General features: G+C 34.3%; 1 protein-coding gene across 1 annotated transcript in view; it reads left to right on the forward strand.

The window, feature by feature from the left end:
- The window catches only part of adam12a (ADAM metallopeptidase domain 12a), a 505,639-nt gene that overhangs the window by 304,541 nt on the left and 179,552 nt on the right, over window positions 1-21,546 (forward strand). Inside the window, exon 6 of the mRNA XM_030122462.1 lies at window positions 624-804. Within this exon, the coding sequence (XP_029978322.1) occupies window positions 624-804 (181 nt within the window). The remainder of the gene's footprint in view (window positions 1-623; window positions 805-21,546) is intronic.

The following is a 21,546-nucleotide window of genomic DNA, read 5'->3' on the forward strand; positions in this document are numbered from 1 at the left end:
ACAAAATAGACTCAGACCACAAAGGGTTAATATTTGAATGTTTCTGCAACAGAAGGTACATTGTACCAAGTATTTAATTTAATTTAATTTAATTTAATTTAATTTTATTTTATTTATTTTTTTATTTATTTATGTATTTATTCAAAATACAACTTGGTTAAATTATTTCAGTATGTGTATCAGTACTTTTTGAACATTCTGAGCACAGTTTCAACAATACCGTGATAATAATGATAACCGTGATAATTTTGGTCACAGTAACCTTGATATGAAATTTTTATATCGTTAAATCCCTAATATGTATCTGTGTATACACACACCTGTGCATACACTCATACATTCATGCATGCAGACCTATCTATCTTTGTGTAATCCCAAAATATGTCCCAAAGGGTCTGGACAAGACAAGTTAAAAAAAAAAAAAAAGGATATTTCAACAGTATTCTAAGAGCATCATTATATGTAACCTTAGTCTTATTCAGTTTTGCTTTACTACAGCTACACTGTGTTTCGTTGTGTTCGTTGCCTGGAAAATAAATGATTTTGGGTAAAACAGAAGGTGATCTGAGCTAACCTTCTGCATCCGTGGGGTTTTTCCCATGCATGTCTTCCTCTGTCTGCAGGGGTTTCATATCTTTTGAGGACAGAGCCTACGTTTTGGAACCATCTGCCGATCACACCGATGGGACTCACTGGATCTACGCAGCCCAACATATCAACCTCACTCCTGGCACCTGTGGCCACGATTTCAACATATCTGATCCCTCTGCAGATGGAGGCCCTTTCAGAGCGTTTAGCACCAGGGTAAGAACCACTCAGCAAGATGCAAATTAACCCATAAAGACCCAGCACTACTTCTGTGACAATTTTAACCTTTTTTAAGCAGCTTATCACAATTTATTCTAATATTATCCTCTTTATTTTGCATTTTTAAGTGAAAATCAGCTATTTTCCGATATTTAATTCACTGATCATATAGATGTTCATAAAACCTCAGATTAAAGTTGAAGGTTATTATATCAAAAACAGAAAAAAACTGAAGAAAAAGTGACTTGTTTAGTAAAATATATCATTAACTGAACGTAAAACAAGCATCTCCATCCACTGTCATTGATCCAACTCCATGTATTTTATAGAGCCCGACTGATATGGGATTTTTGGGGCCGATGCCGATACAGATATTGGGGGCTAAAAAAAGCCGATATCCGATATATCGGCTGATATATGAAACAAGAACACTGATCTACACAGGATATAATAATCTTATATTAGATAATTGTGGACAGGTAGATTAACAGTTAGGTCAATTTTTGTTTATCTCACAAAGATAATTGGCACAACTTTCAAATGCAAACATGCAATCAAAAATAATTTGAACAAAAATATTACTAACCACAAAATTATGTTTTCTCACAAATTTTGATGTGTCTGCCTCACGGCACTACAACTTCCATATGGACTAAGGACTAAACTGAGCATGTGCATAGTGAATTAGGTGAGTCCTAAGTTGTTCCTGATTGGAGCAATTGCAAGAGTTACAACTGTCCCCAGTCTCCCCTACACTATTAACCCTGTGATTTTTGGAGGGGGGGGGGGGGGGGGGTCGCGGTCCATCCCCATCAGAGTGTGCGATAGTGGTCTGTGATTTTCGCCAGGGGGAGGGGGGTCGGAGTGGGGGGGATTAGCAGTCCACCCTTGTCAGAGCACGCGAGCGGGGGCGGGGTGGGGGGGTGTAGCTCCGTGATTATGTGATTGTGTTTGGGGGGGTGATAGCGTCATTGTCCGAGCAGGAGTGAAAGTGAAACTAACTCGCTTTACTGTTGCTCTAACTCTCTGGGCAGCACACACACACACACACACACACACACACACAGGAGGAGCAAGCAACAGAATCTCCGCACAGCAAAAAAGTTAATACATTGGCTACATATTGGCAATGTTGATTAATCGGTGATAAGCTATAATCAGCCCGATTAATCGGCTGGGCTCTAGTATTTTACTTGATGACAAATGTTTCCACTGCGACATCATCAAAGGTTTTTTATCCACCTAAAATAATCAATATCATTTTAAATATGCACATTATTTAGGATGTTTTAACCTCTTTATCATGCCATCAGACAGTTCTTTATAACAGAATTAACTCCATTATTTCACTGTCTTTGAAGCCATCGGACTCTTTAGACAAAAACAGTATTTTTACTTCACAGAAAACAGGAGTTGAACTACTGCAGCCTCGATTGATTAAATTGTAAGTTTGTATCTGAGCAAATTTGTTAAACCATAAGGACCCGGTGTTACTTTTGTGGCAGTTGCCAAATGAATTTTTCTCTACATTTAACCTTCATTAAGTGATTTATCACCGTTTATTCTAATATTATCTTCAGTATTGTGTGTTTTTTCAGTGAAAATTTTGTATTTTCCTATATTTAATTTACTAATCATGCAGGTGTTCATAAAAGCTCAGATTAAAGTTGAAGGTTATTATATCAAAAACAGAAAAAAACTGAAGAAAAAGTGACTTGTTTAGTAAAATATATCATTAACTGAACATAAAACAAGCATCTCCATCCACTGTCACTGATCCAACTCCATTTATTTTACTTGATGACAAATGTTTTCCACTGTGACATCATCAAAGTTTTTTTATCCACCTAAAATAATCAATGTCATTTTAAATATGCACATTATTTAGGATATTTTAACCTCTTTATCATGCCATCAGACAGCCCTTTATAACAGAATTAACTCCATTATTTCACTGCCTTTGAAGCCATCGGACTCTTTAGACAAAAACAGTATTTTTACTTCACAGAAAACAGGACTTGTTGAACTACTGCTTCTTCGATTGATTCAATTATAAGTTTGGATTTGAGCAAATGTGTTAACGCATAAGGAGTTGCTGTTACTTTTGTGGCAGTTCCCAAATGAATTTTTCTCTATATTTAACCTTCCTTAAGTGATTTATCACCATTTATCGCAATATCCTCCTCTGTATTTTGTGTTTTTTCAGTGAAAATCAGCTATTGTCCGATATATAATTTATTAATCATGTAGATGTTCATAAAACCTCAGATTAAAGTTGAAGGTTATTATATCAAAAACAGAAAAAACTGAAGAAAATGTGAGTTTGTTTTTTTTTTTTTTTTACTAAAATCTATCATTAACTGAACATAAAACAAGAATCTCCACCCACTGCCAGTGATCCAACTCCATTGGTTTTACTGGTGAATCAATGTTGCAGAAGATGACAGTGTTTCCATGGTAACTACAGAGCCTTTGAACATCCAAATGAGTCATATCCGATGCCCATGACCATTTTACACCAATGACTTACATGTATTGATAGAATTAGTGGATCAGCAGGTATTAAACATTTTATATCAATAAATGATTTTTCTTCAGTTTTCTCTGTTTGTGATATAATAACCCTCCACTTTAATCTGAATTTTTATGAACATCTACATAATTTTAAACAGCAAAGGGTTCGGACTAATGTAAAGCAAATGTGTATTTCTGTCGTGGGTGTCAGAAAATGTGGAATTCTTTGGCCATGGAAGAGAAGAGCTGTATAAATATTTTTCAGTTTAAGAGGTTGAATAAGGAGAGAATAGAGAAGCTTTATAAAAACATTTAACGAAATAGTTTTACTTATGGATTATTGGATTTGGTTCTTTTCTTTTTTTTCCCTTTTTTTTAAATTTATTTATTTATTTAGTTAGTTTTTTTATTATTATTTGTTTTTTTCTTTCTTTCTTTCTTTGTTTTTTATTTATTTTTATTTGATTTGTTTATTTTCATTGATGATCCTTTAAACTGTTTACTGTAATAGCTGTTACAGCAACTTATCTGATGTAAGCGGATGTTTTAAGAAAGGGGCGGGTATTATAAGTGTTCTTCATCCTGCTCTTTTCCAGTCATTTAGATTGGAATGAATAAATATAGATTCAGATTTTCACTAAAAAAAAAAAAAAAAAGCAAAATACAGAGGATAATGTAATAATAAAGGGTAATAAATTGCTTAAGAATGGTTAAATATAGAGAAAAATTACACACAAGAGTAGCACTGGGTCTTTATGGGTTAAATTTTCATATTTTAAGTATATTTTTCTTGCTTTTCCTCTTGTTCTATCTGTATAAACTCTTCATCTCATGCACAAACTCTAAATGACAGTATGACAGTATGACATAAGGCAGTATCTGTTATATATTTTGTGTGGATATGCAGTAAATGTTTCTCGTGACTGCCTGTATTTCATCCTTGCTGTCCATAATATAAAAGACTGCTCACCTTTAACCCTTTAAAAAGAGAGTTTTGCAATGCTGATGCCGGTAAGTGGCCTGCTATATATTCTGCTCTATATTTTACAAGCTACTACTTGTTGAATTATTCACTCTGGCCTTCCGTCTGATCTAATACCGTCCATTAGTGATGTGGGGTGTGTGGAGACGGAGGGCTGATAAACGCTCGTGGCGAGTACATTGCCTGTTAAGTGACAGCGTTAACTCTGAAAGCGGGTTCAAACTGGAAGCTTGTACGTCATGCCTTTAGTCCGAGCCGGTCCATCATATATTAACCCTTTAAAACCTGACGTGTCATCGCTGATACGCTCTGTGCATGTGCAGTTTGGATGGCTGGAACTCCTTCACTTTGTTTGTGCAACTGGAAAAATTTCCAATGGTTTCTGAAACTGGAGATGTTGTGCTTTATAGGTTTTATTGGGTCATTATGATCATTTCACTCATGCCTGGAGAATAAATTGTTTTAGTAGAATTATAAGATGCCGTAAATTGTAAACGATAGCTAGATTTTGAAAGATCTCGAAAAAAAACAAGTGCTTATGGGTAAACAGACTCACTCACAGCATATTTTATAAGATTTTTATAGTCAAAATTAGGGATGTGTATTGGTAAGAAACTGGCGATACGATACAAATCACAATACTAGGATCACGATACGATATATCCATACCATACCATACCACTTTTATTTGTATTGGACGTTTTACCAACACAAAGTCTCCAAACTAGCATAAATAAAATAAAAAAATGAATAAATAAATAAAAACATGTTCATAAGTATACAATCAACAATATAATAAATATATAGAATAAAAGACAGTCAGAGGACCACACAATTCTATATCGCAATATATCATGATACTGTTAACAAGGAGATATATGTTTTTTTTTGTTTCGCTTCTTTTTTTTTTTTTTTTTTAAAGATTATTTCCTGGAAAACTAATATCTGCCTCTTTCAGACAGTAAAAAGTGCTTTTAGGATGTTGGAAATAACCATTATTTAACAAAACAGTGTTATCAATAAAAAAAAAAAAAAAAAAAACTACATGTATGACCTGCAGTATCACAATAGTACTTTTGTTGTATACAAACAACATAGTAAAATACCCATGTGAATATAGAAATAAAAGAGCAAAATACCCATGTGACTATAGAAATAAAAGAGTAAAATACCCATGTGAATATATAAATAAAGTAGTAAAATACCCATGTGAATATAGAAATAAAACAGCAAAATACCCATGTGAATATATGAATAAAAGAGTAAAATACCCATGTGAATATAGAAATAAGAGTAAAATACCCATGTGAATATATAAATAAAAGAGTAAAATACCCATGTGAATATAGAAATAAGAGTAAAATACCCATGTGAATATAGAAATAAAACAGCAAAATACCCATGTGACTATATGAATAAAAGAGTAAAATACCCATGTGAATATAGAAATAAAAGAGCAAAATACCCATGTGAATATATGAATAAAAGAGTAAAATACCCATGTGAATATATGAATAAAAGAGTAAAATACCCATGTGAATATAGAAATAAAACAGTAAAATACCCATGTGAATATATGAATAAAAGAGTAAAATACCCATGTGAATATAGAAATAAAAGAGTAAAATACCCATGTGAAAATATGAATAAAAGAGTAAAATACCCATGTGAATATAGAAATAAAAGAGTAAAATACCCATGTGAATATAGAAATAAAAGAGGAAAATACCCATGTGAATATAGAAATAAAAGAGTAAAATACTCATGAATATAGAAATAAAAGAGCAAAATACCCATGTGAATATATGAATAAAAGAGCAAAATACCCATGTGAATATAGAAATAAAGTAGTAAAATACCCATGTGAATATAGAAATAAAACAATAAAATACCCATGTGAATATAGAAATAAAAGAGTAAAATACCCATGTGAATATAGAAATAAAACAGTAAAATACCTATGTGAATATATGAATAAAAGAGTAAAATACCCATGTGAATATAGAAATAAAAGAGTAAAATACCCATGTGAATATAGAAATAAAACAGTAAAATACCCATGTGAAAATATGAATAAAAGAGTAAAATACCCATGTGAATATAGAAATAAAACAATAAAATACCCATGTGAATATAGAAATAAAAGAGTAAAATACCCATGTGAATATAGAAATAAAACAGTAAAATACCCATGTGAATATATGAATAAAAGAGTAAAATACCCATGTGAATATAGAAATAAAAGAGTAAAATACCCATGTGAATATAGAAATAAAACAGTAAAATACCCATGTGAAAATATGAATAAAAGAGTAAAATACCCATGTGAATATAGAAATAAAAGAGTAAAATACTCATGAATATAGAAATAAAAGAGCAAAATACCCATGTGAATATATGAATAAAAGAGCAAAATACCCATTTGAATATATGAATAAAAGAGTAAAATACCCATGTGAATATAGAAATAAAACAGTAAAATACCCATGTGAATATAGAAATAAAAGAGCAAAATACCCATGTGAATATAGAAATAAAAGAGCAAAATACCCATGTGAATATAGAAATAAAAGAGCAAAATACCCATGTGAATATATGAATAAAAGAGTAAAATACCCATGTGAATATATGAATAAAAGAGTAAAATACCCATGTGAATATATGAATAAAAGAGCAAAATACCCATGTGAATATAGAAATAAAGTAGTAAAATACCCATGTGAATATAGAAATAAAACAGTAAAATACCCATGTGAATATATGAATAAAAGAGTAAAATACCCATGTGAATATAGAAATAAGAGTAAAATACCCATGTGAAAATATGAATAAAAGAGTAAAATACCCATGTGAATATAGAAATAAAAGAGGAAAATACCCATGTGAATATAGAAATAAAAGAGTAAAATACTCATGAATATAGAAATAAAAGAGCAAAATACCCATGTGAATATATGAATAAAAGAGTAAAATACCCATGTGAATATAGAAATAAAAGAGCAAAATACCCATGTGAATATATGAATAAAAGAGCAAAATACCCATGTGAATATAGAAATAAAGTAGTAAAATACCCATGTGAATATAGAAATAAAACAATAAAATACCCATGTGAATATAGAAATAAAAGAGTAAAATACCCATGTGAATATAGAAATAAAACAGTAAAATACCCATGTGAATATATGAATAAAAGAGTAAAATACCCATGTGAATATAGAAATAAAAGAGTAAAATACCCATGTGAATATAGAAATAAAACAGTAAAATACCCATGTGAAAATATGAATAAAAGAGTAAAATACCCATGTGAATATAGAAATAAAAGAGTAAAATACCCATGTGAATATAGAAATAAAAGAGGAAAATACCCATGTGAATATAGAAATAAAACAGTAAAATACCCATGTGAATATATGAATAAAAGAGTAAAATACCCATGTGAATATAGAAATAAAAGAGTAAAATACCCATGTGAATATAGAAATAAAACAGTAAAATACCCATGTGAAAATATGAATAAAAGAGTAAAATACCCATGTGAATATAGAAATAAAAGAGTAAAATACTCATGAATATAGAAATAAAAGAGCAAAATACCCATGTGAATATATGAATAAAAGAGTAAAATACCCATGTGAATATAGAAATAAAAGAGCAAAATACCCATGTGAATATATGAATAAAAGAGCAAAATACCCATGTGAATATAGAAATAAAGTAGTAAAATACCCATGTGAATATATGAATAAAAGAGTAAAATACCCATGTGAATATATGAATAAAAGAGTAAAATACCCATGTGAATATATGAATAAAAGAGTAAAATACCCATGTGAATATATGAATAAAAGAGTAAAATACCCATGTGAATATAGAAATAAAACAGTAAAATACCCATGTGAATATAGAAATAAAAGAGCAAAATACCCATGTGAATATATGAATAAAAGAGTAAAATACCCATGTGAATATAGAAATAAAAGAGGTCACAGGATTCCCAAAAAATATAAACAAAAAAGAAAAGCGAAACACAAAAATAAACCTGCTTTGTCTGCATTTCAATAAATACCTAAAAAATATCAATAAGGTACTTTTTAATATCGATACAGTATTGTGAAATGAATTATCATGATATATCATGAAACCGATATTTTCTTCCACTCCTAGTCAAAATAATTTTAAAAAGTCCATGCGGTCTATTTTAGGCTCAGGCTAATGAAAGGGTTAATTCAACAGACTTCCTTTTAGAACCCCCCACCGATGCCATGTTCTCAAAGGGATCAATCAGTGTTCCCAAAGAGCCTCCGTAAAGATGATGGGTTCTGATAAGTGGAAAACACACCAGGGATCTGTATCGGACTGGTGAGTGATGGCCACCAACACCACTGATTTATCGGTTCAGTCCAAAGAGATGCAGAGATAGGTCGACGTGGAGGATGAAGCACAGGTCTGATGACTCAAACAGGATAATCAACTGGGGTTTGGTTAGACTGAGCTGCAAAACACTGAGCCACTGGACTGATGTTTAGTCATTTTATTGAGTTGAGGTATTGACATGAACCCATAATGACCCAGTGTGTCTTTTGTGGCACTTCCCAAAGGAATTTTTCCGCCAGATTTCACGTAGATGTCCATTAAACGTCAGATTAACCCATAAGGACCCAGTGTGAGACGTGTTTTCTCTATATTTAACCTTCCTTAAGTGATTTATCACCATTTATTGTAATATTATTTTCTGTATTTTGTGTTTTCTTCAGTGAAAATCATGTATTTTCCGATGTTTAATTGACAGGAATCAAGTGATCAAATGATTTTTTTTCCTCTTAAAACCTATTTTGGGTGAGAAGTATATAAAAAATCAACTGATAAAGTCACAAAAATGTAATCAGTTTTGTGAGAAGATCAAATTTTTCAAAATCAAATTAGCAAAAAAACCTGACCTGATTGAGAAAAACAGATGTCATTTTTGGATTTAGCGGTGCAAAATGGTCCGAATTCAGTTGAAAAAACCTAGACAACTTGCAAAAAACATTTTTTTGTAACCCAGTGTTATTTTCCTGGTCCAGCCCACTTCAGATCATATCCTGCTCTGGTTTCCCCATGACCTTTCCAAGGATTAAGCGAGTCATAAAATGAATGAATTAATGACATTTGCAAATAATTGCTTTGGGCTTTTATTTACATTTTACACGACGTCCTGACTTCTTTGGAATTGTGGTGTAGAAGATGGAAAAACAGATAAATGTGGACCATTCTACTAATTAGACAACTTATGCTGTGGTCTGCATAAGTGAATACAAATTGGAAAGGGATTCTAAAGCAGTATTAGGCGTGTTTTTCTTTTCACAGATTCATCAAAACCAAATCCCAGATGGAGAATATCTTCCTGAACCCCTGCACTCTAAGTGGATTTGTTCAATTTCCAATATAATAATATTCTTCTGCAGTAGGAGGTGTCATAAAAGCAATTATTATTTGTGGCACTGATGTCTTTTGTTTGTTTTAGAATGTGTTTCTCTCTTTGTGTTGATGATCATAGAGAAGATGGAGATGGCAGGTTTTATCTTTAATATTAATATTTAATATTAAGAAGAAAGCCAAAGGACATTTTCACAGTAATGTTAAGAATAAACTCAATGATTCAGTATTTTATAGCTAAAATGATGAACCAACCCTTTCATGTTGACTTATGTTGAACCCAAAAAGACCCAAATATCCACCGTCGACCAAAACCATCTACTGATCTGAACTGTTTAATACCTATTGATTCATTAATTCTATCAATATGCAGTTTGTCACCTTTTCATGGTCATCAGATATGACCCATTTGGACGTTCAGAGGCTCCATAGTTACCGTCTTCTACAACATTGATTCACCAGTAAAACCCATGGAGTTGGATCAATGACAGCGGATGGAGACACTGGGTTTATGTTCAATTAATGATATATGTTACTAAAAAAGTCGCTTTTTGTCAGTTTTTTGCTGTTCTTGATATAATAACCCTCAATTTTAATCTGAGGTTTTATGAATATTTATATGATTAGTCAATTAAATATAAGAAAATACCTGAATTTTCACTGAAAAAACACAAAATACAGAAGATAACATTGCAATAAATGGTGATAAATCACTTAAGGAATGTTACATGCAGAGAAAAATTCATTTTGTGTCGCATTATGTAATAACGGTGTGATATGTAATAATGTAATAATTTTTCACCTCATCATGTAATAACACAGCATTTTATAATGACATGATGCATTTCATGATAAAATTCTTTAATGCATTTTGTAATAAACTTTGCCGCAAGTTGTAATAATTTACACATATTGTAACAGTTATTACAAAATGCAGTAGCATTTTTTTTTTTTTTTGAAGGAAATGTAATAATTTGGCGCATTATGTCAAAATTGATGCTTTGACTGGAAAAAACCATCATACCAGCGGAACAACATTAAGCGTTGTTGAGCCGCATTGTGTAATAAGTTCCCATTATGTAATAAAAGATCAAAATGTAATAAGAATGTCACGTCATCTTGTAATAAAGCCACATTATGTAATAAATTGACGCATTTTGTAATAAACTACGTCAATGCATTATGTAGTACATTTTTTCGCATTATGTAGTAAGTTATTACAATTTGAGAAACTTATTACAAAATGTACTTGACACATTTTTATTATCATCTTTAAACTGTGTGGTTAAAGTTGTGATTCCATTACCTGTAGCTCCTGTGACGAATTTCTTCTAAATTGCTCTGAAATTATATTAATTTGGATTGTTATTACATCATGAACCATGTTATTACATTTGTTTTTCTAAATAAAAATGTGTCAAAATGCGTTGACATAGTTTATTACAAAATGTGTCAGTTTATTACATAATGCAGCTTTATTACAAGATGACGTGACGTTCTTATTACATTTTGAACTTTTATTACTTAATGGGAATTTATTACATAATGCGGCTCAACAAGCATTCCAGCTTAATTAAAATTAATTGTAAAAAGCAACATGCTATATGTTATTATAAAATGCTATGTTGTTACATAATGAGGTGAAAAATTATTACATTATTACATATTACACCATTATTACATAATGCAGTGCTACAAGGTGTGAAGGCTTTTATGAACATCTACATGATCAGTGAATTAAATATAGGAAAATACCTGTTTTTCACAATAATCGGTGTAAAATCTTTTCATGGTCATCAGATATGACCCATTTGAACGTTCAGAGGCTCCGTAGTTACCGTGGAAACACCGTCATCTTCTACAACATTGATTCACCAGTAAAACCCATGGAGTTGGATCAATGACAGTGGATGGACACACTTGTTTTTACTTTCACTTATTGATATTTTTTCTGAAGAACTTACTCTTTCTTCAGTTTTCTCTGTTTTTATATAAAAACCTTTGAATTAACTGAGTTTTCATGAACATCTACATGAACCCTTTCATGCATAAATCAAATATTTTTTTTTGTTAGTTTTTATTCCTCTTAAAGCATAAAAAAAACAAACCAAAAAACACTGCGATTGAAATGTTTTATGAACCTATTTTTCATGGAATTGCAAGAATATCCACTCAGCTGGACACCATTTGTTTAATTTTTGAAGCAAATAAACATGTATTTACTGATATACTGTGTGAAAACTATGAATAAAATATTTTAAAATGCTGCTAATCTGATATTTGGTCACATTTTAACATACTCTAATATAAGTTATTACTCACTTTATGGAGATAATATGCACAATTTTTTTTTTGTTTTTTGTTTGAAAAAACCTGTTAATTACAGTCTCATAACAATAACAAGGAACTAATGTACACTCAAACATGTTCCTGCAGATCAAGTTTATCAAGAACAGCAAAGTTACAGTAATGGTATGAATTGCATTGTGTTATGGGATGATGCATTTAAGCATCCACTGTGTTGGCTGATATGGAACTAAAACAATAAAATCCATGAATATACAAGAGAACAGCTGTAGAATAAATGTCCACTGTAGTGACCACTATGCACGAAAGGGTTAAATATAGGAAAACACATGATTTACAGTGAAAAATGTATAACACAGAAGATAATATGACAATAAATAGTGATAAATCACTTCAGAAAGCTTGAATATATAGACAAATGTATTTGGGAAGAAGCACAGAAGTAGCTCTGGGTCTTCGTGGGTTAAGAAGGCTTCAGTGATTCAGCACAAACTAATAAACCTCAACAACAGCACAAATGCACATGCACAGCGCTCTGCAAACGGGAAATGAGATAACACAAAAAGGCTCCTATGATTTATACCCCTGCCCAAAGTATAATTTTATGCCCCTTGAAAGTAGATTTTTATATTTTAATATCTTTTATCAGATCATTGCCCCATTTCAGTGAGTTAAAATCCCATGTCTCTAAATTTCCTGTCACAGCAGGAGATGTCGGAGTCAGACGAGAAAACATGTCTATTAAGTGAAGACAGATGTAGAGTAGAAGATAAAACAGCAGCTGAATCAGAGGCAGCAAATGGGCCTGTACATGACCAGAGAAGGTCTGACAGGTCCGGTTTGGGTGGACAGTAGGGGTACCGCTGCTGGACTCTGTAGCAGTGTGCCCTGCTCAAAGGTTTCAGATAAAGAGGTGTGTTGGCAGAGTCGTCCTGGATGATGACAGTCAGATGGAGAGCTGGACAGATATGAAGGCCAGATGGTGAAGGCTGCACAAATCAGGTTCATAGAAGCCCATGGTTCCTCGATCAAGACCTGAAATCTACAAAAACATATCATGGATTTTGATGAAATTTTCAGGAAATGTTGATAATGGCACAAGGAACAGATTATGACATTTTGGTGGTGATGATGGGGAGGGGCTGATCTGCCTTGGCGGAAGTCTGTGCTCTCCGAGTTCTTTTCTAGTTCCCTCTGCCAAGGAAGTTATGTTTTTGTTGGCGTTGGTTTGTCTGTCTGTGTGCAAGACAACTCAAAAAGTTACGGACGGATTTGGATGAAAATTTCAGGAAATGTTGATACTGGCACAAGGAACAAGTGATTCAATTTTGGTGGTGATTGAGGGTAGAGGTGGGGGTGGGGGGACCACGGGGGCCCACTGATCTGCCTCGGCGGAGGTCTGTGGTTTCCGAGTGCTTTTCTAGAAAAGGCAAGGCAAGTTTATTTGTATAGCACATTTCAGCAACAAGGCAATTCAAGGTGCTTCACACAGGACATTGAAATGCAACGACAGGGAAAAAGAAACACATTTAAAACATTATAAAAGAAACGTGTAAAAGGTGATTAAAAACAGCAAGTAAGAAAACAAGACATAAAATCAAAAAAATAAAATAAAATAAAAACACACACATTAAAGAATTGCAGTGCAGAGTTTTAAAAGTAATATAAAATGTAAAAAGTCCAAAGCCTTTCTTTTAGTCAGCGGCAGCAGTGAACAGGTGAGTCTTTAACCTGGACTTAAAAGAACTCAGACTCTCAGCAGACCTGATATTTTCTGGTAGTTTGTTCCAGATATACGGAGCATAGAAACTGAACGCTGATTCTCCATGTTTAGGAGTTTAGGACTTTGGGAACCCAGAGCAGACCTGCACCAGACCACTCAGGATGGTTCATACTGGACTAGAAGGTCTCTGATGTATTTTGGGCCTAAACCATTCAGTGCTTTATATGCTAGCAAGAGAATTTTAAAGTCTATTCTCTGAGAAAAGAAAAGAAAGCGCAGATCTCCGCCAAGGCAGATCAGTGGGCCCCTGTGGTCCCCCACCATCCCCGATCACCACCAAAATGTAATCATTTGTTCCTTGTGCCAGTATCAACATTTCCTGAAATTTTCATCCAAATCTGGGGCACTGATTTGCCTTGGCGGAGGTCTGTGCTCTCCGAGTGCTTCTAGTTCAAAATGAGTTTGAGTAAATAAGTCATTATTTTTTTGTTGAAATGTTCATTTATTAATTAATGACCAATTAATTTATTTTTCTTATCAATGAAGTAGGACACTTTTCAGTTTATACTCTGCACATAAAATGTACTTACAGAAATTAATTAGTTTTTATACATTACAGTTAAATATAAAAAGCTAGAAAAACACTCGGAGAGCGCAGACCTCCACTGAGGCAGACCCCCCCCCCCCCCCCCCCCCCCCCGCCCCCCGATCACCACTGAAATTTAGTCATTTTTTCCTTGTGCCAGTATTAACATTTCGTGAAAATTTCATCAAAATCCTTCCATAACTTTTTGTGTTATCTTGCTAACAGACAAACAAACAGACAAATCCCGATGAAAACATAACCTCCTTGCCAGAGGTAAAAAAAAAATAAAACAAAACATTGGGCCGTGACTGATTACAAGAACAGAAGAACAGACAAGAACGTGTATGGAGAAACGCCTAAAGTGTCAGATTTTTTGCCTTGTTGCATCTTTAAATGTCATTTCGGTGCAGTGGTGTAATGGTTAGCATTTCCAGATCACATCCTTTAGTTTACACTCGGACGTTGACCCATTAGGAACCAGGGGTTCTAGATCCTCTGATCCAGTTCGTTCCTTTGTTTTCTCGGTAAATTCCACTGGTATTTTCAGCTGAATAACCTCTCAGCTGGCATGTCTGTGTCTGCACATGTAATTTGACACCATGGCAACGTGGCCCTATTGTTTATCTGTTGCTAGGTAACCCACTTCAAATGTTGATTCTATAATTCTGGGCATAGCAACATGATTGTAAGGCTGTTGTATTCAAAATTATTAACCCTTTCATGCATAGTGGTCACTCCAGTGGACAGTTACTCTACAGCTTTACTCTTGTACAGGGTGGGGAAGCAAAATTGACAATATTTTGAGGCAGGGATTGAAAGACAGTGTATGACCAGTTAGTTTATTGAAAGTCATGAGAATTTATTTGCCACAAGAAAATGTACATAATAGAAAATGTTTTTCTTCTATGTGTCCTCCTTCTTTCTCAATAACTGCCTTCACACGCTTCCTGAAACTTGCGCAAGTGTTCCTCAAATATTCAGGTGACAACTTCTCCCATTCTTCTTTAATAGTATCTTCCAGACTTTCTCGTAATAGTTTTGCTCATAGTCATTCTCTTCTTTCCATTATAAACAGTCTTTATGGACACTCCAACTATTTTTGAAATCTCCTTTGGTGTGACGAGTGCATTCAGCAAATCCCACACTCTTTGACGTTTGCTTTCCTGATTACTCATATGGGCAAAAGTTTCTGAAAAGGTATGGATAATAGTGTTAGGTATGATTATGACATCAATATATGTTTGGTTTCAAAACAATTGATGTAGTGCCTGCTGAGAAAAAACAACTAAATGTTCATTGTAAAGTTTGCTTCCCCCTCCCTGTGTATTCATGGGTTTTTGTTGTTTTAGTTCCATATCAACCAACACAGTGGACACTTATGCGTCATCTCATAAACTGCAATTCATACTATTATTGTAACTTTGCTGTTCTTGATTGGTTCTTGAGTGGAAATCGATTGTTAATATTTATTTTTTGCATATTATCTGCATGAAGTGAGTAATAACTAGTATTAGAATATGTTAAAATGTGAGAAAACATCAGATTAGCTGCATTAAACATGGTTTCATTTCACTGTTTTCATATCACTGTATGATATTGGGTTTTAAATACATGTTTCTTTGCTTCAAGGATAAAATTCATGGTGTAGCTGAGTGGACATTTTTGTAACTCCATGAAAAACAGGCTGATTTGAAAAAAAAAAATTCAATCACATTGTTTTGTTTTTTTTCATGCCTAAAGAGGAATAAAAAAATCTTGATTAAGGTTCTCATAATTCATGCATGAAAGGGTTAATATCTCCCAAAATATTAGTCCTATCAACTTGTCACTTTCTTCACCAAAAATACCTGAGTATGACAAACTGCAGCGATCAGCTCTGTATGGACTTTGTGTGATGCCCAAGACACACACACTTCCCTTTTATAAAATAGATGTTTGATTCTCAGTTGGACCGAGGCGTGTCTATGTTGAATTTGCTTCCATCTGGAGTGCTTTCCAGGTTTTCGCTGCCATACCCTAACCATAGTGAGGGCAGATCGACCAGTAAATTGAGTGGCGTTCTATCGTCACCACAACAGACCGACACACCATCCACATCCACAACACTGGAGGTGCTTGTTTTCATCTGAGCTGCTTCACATTTGGCTGCCGAGTCAGAGCTTGATGAAGGCAACAGGCAAAAAAAAACAACTGCAAAAAATCAGAGATGCAATCATGAGGCACCAAACTGGACATCCACCAACCTCTGGTTGCCTGGTTACCCCGCCCCCCGAGAAGGGGAGGCAAGGGGTACTGTTTTTGGTTCAGTTTGTTTCTTTGTTAACAATTTAGTAGTAAAATATTGGTTGAATTCATACCAAATTGGGTTTATAGATTAGCAGTGACCCAGAATAGATCTCATTAAGCCTACATTTTAGGAAAAGTGGGTCAAATTTTTAATTTTTTATGATTTTTTTTTTTTTTTTTTTTTTACATCTTTTTTCCCCTCCATTTACTTATAATGGGCAAAATTTCACACGTCTATGAAAACATGAATTTACTTCAAACTTGGCACATACAGGGTGGGGAAGCAAAATTTACAATATTTTGAGGCAGGGATTGAAAGACAGTGTATGACCAATTAGTTTATTGAAAGTCATGAGAATTTATTTGCCACAAGAAAATGTACATAATAGAAAATGTTTTTCTTCTATGTGTCCTCCTTCTTTCTCAATAACTGCCTTCACACGCTTCCTGAAACTTGCGCAAGTGTTCCTCAAATATTCAGGTGACAACTTCTCCCATTCTTCTTTAATAGTATCTTTAAGAAAGTCGACATTGCTGTATGATGTTCTATTGGTAGCATGTTCTAAAACGCCCCAAATAACATAATCCAGAGGGTTTAGATCTGGGCTAGAAGGCGGTCATAAACATGATTCCCAAAAATTGCTAAAGTTGGATTTGCAGAAATCTTGTATTTTTCTAGCTGTGTGGGCTGGAGCACCATCCTGTGTCCATACATAATTTCCATCTGGGTAGTTTGCTTTAAGCCATGGCAATACCTGGTATCTCAGAGTCTTGTAGTAAAGTATTAACATTCATTTTTTCATCAGCTTTGTAGAATTTTATAGACATTTTCTTTCCATCGGAAGCCACAACACCAAAAGCCATAACTTGAGCAGGATGTTTTGTTCTGAATGTCCCCTTAACCTCAGCTTTCGATTTTGTGATAAATCTGTCATTTCTGCGGTTCAGAACAGCATCGACAGTGAAGATCTTTTCATCTGAAAAGATCGTTACAATGGAGGACTTTTTCTTGAACCATGTAAGAATTTTCTTGCACCTTTCCGATCTCTTTTCCTTCATAGCTGTTGTCAGCAAGTGTTTTGGTGTTCTTGTGTAAGATTTTAACTTCAAATCCTATTTTACTGCATTTCTAACGCTCTTGTTGTCTACCTCAAGTTCAACTGCCATTTTTCTCATGGATTTGGTTGGATCCTTTAGGATTTTGGATTTGAGAGCTTTAATAAAAGCTTTGGTACGTTTTTTGTTGCTTCCTCCACTTCCAGACTTTCTCGGTAATAGTTTTGCTCATAGTCATTCTCTTCTTTCCATTATAAACAGTCTTTATGGACACTCCAACTATTTTTGAAATCTCCTTTGGTGTGACGAGTGCATTCAGCAAATCACACACTCTTTGACGTTTGCTTTCCTGATTACTCATATGGGCAAAAGTTTCTGAAAAGGTATGGATAATAGTGTTAGGTATGATTATGACATCAATATATGTTTGGTTTCAAAATAATTGACGTAGTGCCTGCTGAGAAAAAAAACAACTAAATGTTCATTGTAAATTTTCCTTCCCCACCCTGTATATAGAGGCAACTGATATGATGACATCAGTACAAATATAGACATGATGACATCAGCTGGATTGATGCCAAAATAAGCTACAATATGTGCGAGGGGCGGGGTTTGTTGTGCCAGGAACCACTTGTTTATATTTCACATATATTGCATTCCACTGTACACACTATTTTTTTTTAGGGGTGTTGGAAAATATCAGTTCTGCAATATATCACAATATTTCATTTCACGATACTGTATCAATATTAAAAAATACTGTATTGATATTTTTTGGTATTTATTCAAATGCAGATACGGTAGAGGTTCACTTTTGTTTTTCTTTTTTGTTTACAATTTATTTATTGTTATTTAACACTGTTTTATTAAATACTGTTTATTTGAAGCATCCTAAAAGCACTTTTTACGGTCTGAGAGGCAGATGTTAGTTCCTTTGTTGGGACAAAAATAATGTTATGATGTTAGTTATGAACTAGTAAAATATGAACATTTGAACATTTGAACAGGATCTTAAACTGTAATGTCTGTAAAACATAATTTAAGTTGTAACATAGGAACATTAGATCCTGTTATGATCAAATAAAATTGTGTTTAGTATTTGTGCATATTTGTGGTGTAATTCAATTCTTCAAGGAAATAATCATTAAAAAAAAAAAAAGGAACAAAAAAAAAATGGCCTTTTTAACAGTATCATGATATATCGTATTGTGATTTGTACTATATCACCAGATTCTTTACAATACACACCCTTACTGTTTTTACAGCTGTACATACTGTTAATACAGGTCTATTTTTGCATTTATTTTTATTAAATGTAATGTGTTTCATATTTAATCAGAGTATTTAAGTGCAGGTGAGAACTATGTATCTAAATTTCTTTGTGCACACATAATGATAATAAACACTTGAATCTTGAATCGCTGATGCTAATTGCTAATGCTAACGCTAGGTAATGTGTGTGTATTAGGATGGCTAAAATGCAGAGACTCCTTCTCCTTTGGCCTCTTTTATATTGTTCCTCATGCTATTTCTGATGCTTTTTTAAAGCCGTTTTCATCTCCTTGGTTGGAAGTTGGTTGGATGTTTACAGGAAAAGTTTGTTAAAGAGGCAAGGATTCATGTCCTGTTTAATTTTACTTTTTTTTTGGTCATTCCCTTCACAGTTTTGATAACCCTAATTAAAGGATGTCATGCCTAAATGTCACTAAACTGCAACTGTGGTGATGTCCAGACATCTTTCAGACTAGCCCACACAATTAAGGACACTCTAGTGCAGGGGTGTCAAACTTGTTTTCTTCCGGGGGCCACATTCAGCCCAATTTAATCTGCAGTGGGCCGGACCAGTAAAATAATAGCATGATAACCAATAAATAATGACAACTCCAAATTGTTTTAGTGCAAAAAATAACATTCAATGATGCCAATATTTACATTTATAAACTATCCAAACAAAAAAGATGTGAATAACCTGAAAAACACAGAATTTGTTAGGAAATATAAGTTCAATTTTATCAATATTATGCATTGACTTATCATTTATACATATACAGAAAACATTTAGTAACAGGCAGAACATTTTTAAAATTGCGCTTGTATTTCTTAACAAATTCCGCTTTTTTTTTTTTTTTCAGGTTATTCGTTTCCTTTTTGTTTGGATAGCACTGGTCTACAAGGAAAATGCTTCCAGAATAAAAGTAATGAAATTTTACCACATGAGAGTCACTGATAAAGAAAAATCAAGTAAAAATGCTGGTTGGCTGAACTTTCCAAGATACAGCCTTGGGTCAAAATGTGAAATTCAAGAATTAACGAGAGAATGGGTTTGACTCAAATTTGTCTCAGAGCTACAAGATCTACTTCAAAACACTGTCTGCACATTAGAATACATTCACTTTACAGGTTCTTTTTAATAATAATAATAATACAGGAGGTCCTCGGGTTACGCGGTACTCGACCTACGCTGTTTTGACTTTATGACGCCTGAGTCTCGTCCGCCAGTTTGTCTCCAGCCCCATAGTGTAGAGTGTCTGTGTTTGTGCTCCGTAATTTTCTTGGTATCCTCGCCTTTTTCACCTTCCTTTTTCACATCATGGGCCCAAAAAAGAAAGCAGGATCTTCTAGCGATGCTGGTCCAGCCAAGAGGAAAACCATTACGATGGAAACGAAGCTGGATATCATCAAAAGGTCGGAAAAAGGCGAGACGCCGACAAACATCGGTGAAGCCTTAGGCTTCAGTCGGTCAACCGTGGCGACCATTATTAAGGACAAAGCCCGTAATACGTGTATTTGGATATTTATTTAGAGATTTAGGGGGTATTTAGGGGGTATTAAAGGGTTAATTCCGATTTACACGGAAATTTGGGTTACGTCGCCAGTGTATTAACGGAACTTGTTCGTAACCTGAGGACCTCCTGTATATAAATGTACATAAACCAATATAATGTGTAATAACACTTAAAGCTCTACCTACCGATGTGGCATTTCTCACAGCACTTAGTAAAAGTTTGAACATGAACTACCCGCCTCCCTCCAAAGCCCCGCCCCCTTCCCTCTGCCTGAGCTCTGAGGCTCCTCCTCCTCTCTCCTGATGCGCGATGCAAACGGAGGAGGAAGCAGAGGCGGAGGTCCGGTCCGTTTTGGCGTGTCCGCGGACCCCTCCCTCAGTAATCAGATACATCATCCTCCTGCCGTGGGCCCGCGGCTCCTGTTCCATCAGTAGACCTGGTCTGTGCAGTACTGGGCCAGGGTCTTCACTGCAGTGCCCAGGGGATGGGCGCGTGCACTGTGAACGCGCGGCCTCCGCAAATTTTCCGTGTACATTTGGAGTTTCATAGTCCATACAATTATCATCCTACATCATCTTACATGTGTGATACCATGTACATGTACCTGTATGAGTCCCACCGTCATAAAAGCTGAGCTTTATGCAGACCTGTTCAGTCCAGTACACCTGACTTCCGGACTTTTATCTCCATCCTTCATTCATCAGACTCCCGTTTGTTCCCCTCAGTTGTCATTTCTGTTCATAAATCCGATTTTTCCCTTCCACATGTGCATGTCAGTTCTATCCAAACACATCCTAGACAGTAGACTGTGGTCAGTGACAGGAGAAGCAGCGCCAGTGAAGCGTCAGATTCAGAGGGACACATATCAGATGTGAGACGGAGGTAATGGATCGGATGCTGGACGGCAGTAATAGATGATTGACAGGAGGCTCAGTCAGGTTCGGCCAATTATTTCATTCGGACCGACTAAAATGATTGGTCAGACTTTTATCAGAAATATATGAGAATTAAACATTTTTGAGTTTCAATACCTGGTGGATTTCTTTTACATTTTAGTTTGACACACACTTATTAGGAG

This window comes from Sphaeramia orbicularis, chromosome 19 (assembly GCF_902148855.1).
Source record: "Sphaeramia orbicularis chromosome 19, fSphaOr1.1, whole genome shotgun sequence".
Lineage (NCBI taxonomy): Eukaryota > Metazoa > Chordata > Actinopteri > Kurtiformes > Apogonidae > Sphaeramia > Sphaeramia orbicularis.